This window comes from Buceros rhinoceros, unplaced genomic scaffold, assembly GCF_000710305.1.
Source record: "Buceros rhinoceros silvestris isolate BGI_N320 unplaced genomic scaffold, ASM71030v1 scaffold33254, whole genome shotgun sequence".
NCBI classification, from domain to species: Eukaryota; Metazoa; Chordata; class Aves; order Bucerotiformes; family Bucerotidae; genus Buceros; species Buceros rhinoceros.
Genome location: NW_010410534.1, coordinates 1 through 6,010, shown reverse-complemented (window position 1 = coordinate 6,010; position 6,010 = coordinate 1). Strand labels below are relative to the sequence as shown.

General features: G+C 44.2%; 1 protein-coding gene across 1 annotated transcript; it reads right to left on the bottom strand.

Moving 5' to 3' along the window:
* RFC2 (replication factor C (activator 1) 2, 40kDa) lies at positions 1-5,778 on the bottom strand. The gene is made up of 10 exons (XM_010135668.1): positions 5,701-5,778; positions 5,049-5,090; positions 4,679-4,785; positions 3,407-3,508; positions 2,729-2,829; positions 2,121-2,278; positions 1,703-1,768; positions 1,189-1,269; positions 740-853; positions 1-157 (listed from the first exon to the last, which is right to left on the bottom strand). Exons 1-10 carry the CDS (start codon positions 5,749-5,751, stop codon positions 47-49), a joined length of 933 nt encoding a protein of 310 aa, XP_010133970.1. The 5' UTR covers positions 5,752-5,778; the 3' UTR covers positions 1-46.
* Between the last annotated feature and the right edge of the window lie 232 nt (positions 5,779-6,010).

Below are 6,010 nucleotides of genomic sequence, written 5' to 3'. Positions count from 1 at the left end.
CCAGACCCTCCCCGTCCAGAACAGTGGCCTCCGCTCCACCCAACACCTAACTCGCTGCGGGGGCCGCGGTCTTCTGACACAGCCTGGCCAGCAGCCCAGCCATCTGTAAGAGCGAGTTCACACCTTCCGCTATCTTCATGTGGGTGTACCCGATTTCCTGCAGATAAAGACACCATGAAACCTCCTGTTCTCTTCCCCAGCCCATGTATAGTGTGACCATCGAAGCCTCTATTTCCCCACCTCCTCTGTGTGAGGAGCAAGGTACGTGTATTGGAGGACAGGTTTTTAGAGCTGAAGAGTGATTCCATTACACCAGTTTACCACTTGTTAATAGAATTTAATATTTTACTACCTATTGGGCTAGAATCAAGTAAGTTGTCGTGATTTACCAGGACATATGTGCTTGAAGAAAGTTCTTAGGAGTTATTGGAGGGTTTGGTTTACATCATGAATGTAATTTAACTAATGAATTCAGCCAGCATTATATTTGTTATTAATTCTAGTTGATCACTAAAGTGACTTTTGGCAGTTCCGTGGGTGGTTAGACTTTAAACATCAAGTGCTGTTCTTACTGACACACTGATGATGCAGAGTGGGAAAGCAAGCAGTAATAAGTTGTTGAATACTTTTTTCACACTAACGTATAGCAAATCTCACACAGAAAACCCCGAGGCTGCCCCTGTATTAAGGATCACATCCTCTTAAAAAAGACCCTCCCAGGAACTGGGTTAGTACTAACCTTGATAAATTCCAGTTTCAGATATTCTGGCATTTGAAAGGTTTTACAGACGCGGAAGATGTTGCCAATCACATCTTCTGGAGCATATCCGAGTCGCCACAGGTGGGCAAGAATCTGTGCAGGCAAGAACAATCCCTCATCTATCTGCAAAACTAGGCGAGTCAGGTATATTCACTGTTGGAACAGCTCTATTAAACACTGGAACTGCATGTACTATTTATCAAGTGATTTAACCTCAACTGTTTAACAAGGCATTTCAACACAATTTGTTTTTTGCTTGTTGGCTTGTTCATCTGAACAGACCCCTGCATAAAACCAATTTAATACATCAACTCATCTGCATGGTATCGCCCTTACCTTAAACAACAACACAAACTGTGGACCCTTCAAAACAAACAAGAGTTCTGCAGAGAAACAGTGTCTGTCTGCGCAGACACATGAACACCAACCTTGTAGGCTTCATCGATGTTTGCACTGACACAGTGTTGTATCATTTCTTTCACAAGCAGAGGATGAGGCTCGTCACATACCTGTATCCAAGAGAAATATTACACTTCCAAACAGCCGACGACTCTGCACTAAACCCTGGTACTTCACCAAGCTGAAGTACTGAATAGACACATTCTATAATACAGATACAATGTTGAGTAATCTGACTTCTCAGCTACGCTGCCACAGCAGTCCTGACAGCACAAGGTGAGAACGCCCCAGTAAGAGATCTAGAAGGTATCACTGTGAAATTCCCCAGCAGTGACGTGATCCAGGAGAGCTGGAAGCCACAAAGTCTCAGACATGCCATCAGGGACTGCCCTTATCAAAAGGCACCCGGGCTTTTCTGCAGCCTCCTGCTGTAGCTCCCACAGCCCCAGTGCTGTCTGCAAACTGGCAAAGCGCTTCCAAAGGCTGAGACACCCAACTGAAGGTGCTCAACTTCCAGCTTTGCTGCTTTACGCTGTTACTAACCTTAAAGACATTTTCACTGTTTATAAAGCCAAATCCCGAATATGTGGACTGTAAATTGTTCAAGGCCTGCAAAAGAAAAAACAAGGCTTCATTTCTTTTCTGAAGTGCTCAACTTCTCCCTCCCCTCCTCCAGGTGAAAAACACTTTTCAGAAATGATGCCAATGAAGCAGCAGAGTAAACCACAAACATATGCAGACTTTGTTCCCTCCCACAAATTTGGTATCCAGTTCCCACCATTCACTTTTAAGGAGCCATCCACCTTAAAACCTCACAAAACCAAATGGTTCAGTGACTCTTGTGCCACAGGTCACATCCCCTTTGCTTTAACTCTCCAAAGATAAATCCTTGAGAGCAACGATTCAAAGCGTTTTGTTGCTTCAAACAGAAGCAACTCTTTTGCTGCCTTTCTTCCTTTACCTGTCTCATATCTCCTTGGGCTGTGAAGATAATGGCTTCCAGTCCATCATCTGTATATGGAACATCCTCTTTCTCAACAATTTTCAGTAGCCTGGCAAGGATCTGTGAATCTGTCAGCTTGGTGTAACGCAGCACTGCGCAGCGGGACTGAATAGGTTCTGAGGACAGACACACGCAATTAGCATTTCCCTCTTTTCTCAAAAACATACTGTTTGTTTTCATCTCAGAAGAAGGTATCTCAGCTTCCAGTTCTTCACTTCTCTTCCTTTAAAGACGATGATGTCAGCTCCAGGCAGAATATAGCAACTCCTTAAGAGTATACAACGGTTACAGTCCTTCCTTGACCCCAAATGTGCTGCTTTTTTGCTTTTTACACAAATGTGCTACCTGTTTTCTCAGATAGATACATGCAAATCTATATGAAGCTCAGCTTCATATCTGCAGATATGCTCCTCTTTCACGAGCTGGGTGTGCAGGCGGGTGGGTTTCCAGCACTACCGTGGTTTCTGCAAGGAGCAGGTCCAAGGCATTTCTGAAGACCGCCTTGGAAGTTAGCCACCAGCACGGGGCCCATATGACAAAGTCTCCTGGGACTAGCAGCTCTTTACCTATGATTTTGTCAGAGGCGTTGCAGGCAAGTGCGAAGCGCGTTGTTTTGGAATAAATTTCCATGGTTCTTCTCAATGCTTGCTGTGCTCCATCTGTCATGCTGGGGGAGAAAAGAGTTAGGGCAGGTTTTGCCCTTTGCTAACTTACAGATGCAGCCTAAGAACTGTTTTTATACAAGCTTCAGCGTTCGCTGATATTAAACAGGACTTTGTAAATTACTTGATATTCTGGCTTGATAAACTAAGCAGCTTTTCCTAGCCACAAATCCCCCCGCAATGCCTGTAGTCACTGAGACCTCCATAAAACTAACAGGCAAAAGTAAATTGTTAATACTGTGAAGAATACTACTGCTTGTGTGCAGATGGAGGAGAATGTCCTGTCTTCATGCAGTCTGCGTCAGCCAGACTCCCTTCAAGGGGAAAAGCCAGTGAACTGGAAGATGCTGTGTCATGTCCAGATAAATCTCATGACTCACGCCAATATTCAGCACCTCCTTTGAAGCAACGACTTCTCCTTGATGTGAGTACTCTCACAACAGCACTGTTCAATGCATGTTTTTTCCTAAAAACCTATTTTTGATATCCTGATCTAAGACTGTCCAAGACAGCAGCTCCGCACACGGGATAGATTCAACACATTTCACACAGCAGCTCCGGTTAAGAAAACAAACAACATACCTGTCTGCTTCGTCAAGGATGATTATTTTATGCCGACCTTTTGGAAGCGTGACCTTTTGCTGGGCAAACATTTTGATTTTGTTTCTCACAACATCGATGCCTCTGGAACGATAATTCAAGAGCCTCACGATCAGCTGGGTGAAATCACAGAATAGGTTTTATCTACTCAGCAGCCACGGCAGCTGCAGCGCTGCTGAGCTCCCCGTTCTCCCGCTGTTTGTTCCTGCCCCTTCAGCTGTGCCAGCGTAACTGCTGTGGAACCCTGCTGTAAGCCAGAGCGCCAGACTGGAACACCAACACTCTTCAGGTTTGCAGGTCTTGAAGAGAATAATTTAACAGCAGCAGTTTATCTACAAGTAATCAGTAATCCTACCTGCAGTACTGCCACAAAATTACTTATGTCTGCAAAGGGCAGGGGTAATAACCAAGCAAGGGCAGAAGTGTCTAAGGCAGCTCTGCTGCTTTGCCAGCACTTCCCACAGTTACATCCACAAACGCAGCTGTAACACGGAAGAGTTTAAGGAATCAGCTACACAAAGGAGATCACTTCAGCACAGCACGGTGCTGCCCTAGACAGAGTCCCAACAAAGACTGACTCTTCAAAAGAGAGGATTTTACTGGTTTGTTCTGTTTAAAAAATGAACGTTGTGATACTATAGCTCTTCTCTAACTGATACTAACAGAAGCAGGCAAAATGTTTTGTACTCATAAACAACCCTCCGGGAAATGTCCTCAGAACGCTTCAGGATGGGACTGCCACAGAACTGGGGAAATAGAGTCAACCCTCAGTGCCTGACCCTTGGCAGGAGGTGTCAAGGATCAGTGTCCTCTAAACTGACACCCTTATCCTGCATCGTAACCTCCAACTCCAGCACTGATTTCTATCGCTTCACTTTTTTTCTCAAGCACTGAAGAGTTCCACTATAAACAACTTGTTCATTTTTCATTCTTAGGAGGCTCTTCAAGAATGCAGGAAGCTTGACTCTTCAGAGTGAATTCAAGAAAACAGTTCCCTTCTGGATTCTGCACTCCATCTGTTTATGTTCTTGGGAATGGAAGTATCCATCAAGTGTATAAAACAACTAATAATATCTACACTGATAGGTGGACACCAAAGATTGCCCAACTTTTAGTTGGAAAAACTACATTAAATTATGTCCTAAGAGACCTTAGTACAGCATCGAGCCCATCACACTGGCTTGAGTTGAACGAAAAATAAAAACAGATTCTTGCTGCTTCATCACAAGTTTGATGAGGTTTATCCACTCTCACCTGTCATTTGAGGCATTCAGCTCCAAAACAGCATCCTTCAACGCAGGGCCAAGCAGAGCACGAGCCAAGCAGAGGATACTGGTGGTTTTACCTGTTCCTGGGGGGCCCTAAAAATGCAAAATGCAACAATTGCAGGTAAGTTTAATACCATTTTCTGAGCTGTACGCTCTCCAACGCTCCCCAGTCATGAAAACCAGCTGCAGCAGAGACGCCGCAGAGAGAACTGGACTGGGGGTTGCCTGAGGTCAGGATGCTGCCGCCCACAGAGCAGTACATGCAGGCACAAAGCAAATCTATATTGGGAGGCTGCTGTGGCTGGATGTCAGAAGGACCAACCCAGTGAAATACGGTACAACACAACAATACTTACAGCAATTATAATGTTTGGTACATTGCCCTCTTTTGCAAAGACCTAAGAGAGAATAAAAATTTTAAAAAGAACAAAAGAGCAGAAAAAAATAGTTTCCAATTTTATTTTAATAATGAGAAACAGAGCTACAATTTCTTTTCCTCCCACCTGCTTTCATTTTTGGAACCTTGCTGACTTCATGTGGGTTGTTTTTTAATGGCAGTCGGTCCCTAGAATATGGAAAAACTTAAAGCTGGTCTTTAGTACTCTTGCTCTTTCTTCTTCCTATGTTTGCTAGTATAACCTCTCTGTTACCAAATACTGTGCTCACCATCTTATTTGTCAAGGAAAACATTTTCCTTCCAGAAAAAAACATTGTATTTATGTTTCTTTCTGTTGTTAAATGTTTATTCATTGAAACAATATTATTATATACAGCCACAAATTTTTAAGTGGTATCAAAACAGAGAAAATTTAAACAGCATTCCAATTCAGGAAGACATTATTCCTCAGAACACCATCAAACAGGGCCTCAAGTTATTTTTTAAGTATATCAGAAGGGGTTTTTTTCCACATACTTGGATATAAAAACACATAAGTGGTTTTACTGGTCTGCAGCTCTATGCAGAACTGGTTTTTGAGCTAACCCCTAAGAAAGTGGACAGCTACACACCTCCAGCCTGCTCACTGTGTCTTCATTGCCAACTATTTCACACAGCTTCATGGGTCTGTATTTTTCCACCCTGTAAAAGTGAAACCCCCCACAATAAAACACATCTGGTAACACTTTAACAGTGCTTTACAGACAGAGGAGGAGAATTCCGTTAAAACCGTACGGGGCAAAGCCGAGTTGATGTGTCCTTAGTGCACACGCTGCAGGCCGGCTGGCCTCCACCGGGCCTGCGTGCTGTCTGCCCCGGGCTGCCCGGGCCCTCTCCTCGCTCCCTCTTCACAGGCCCCAGCCCTGCCCGGGCACAGGCAGA

What these genes read in the sequence shown, in the direction of transcription:
- RFC2 (XM_010135668.1), bottom strand. Translation starts at nt 5,751, where the DNA reads ATGAAGCTGTGTGAAATAGTTGGCAATGAAGACACAGTGAGCAGGCTG. An exon ending in ATCCTTGACGAAGCAGACAG is followed by an intron (nt 2,830 to 3,406) that starts GTATGTTGTTTG and finishes TTTCTCCCCCAG; the next exon opens with CATGACAGATGGAGCACAGC. An exon ending in TGAAACTGGAATTTATCAAG is followed by an intron (nt 158 to 739) that starts GTTAGTACTAAC and finishes CTTTATCTGCAG; the next exon opens with GAAATCGGGTACACCCACAT.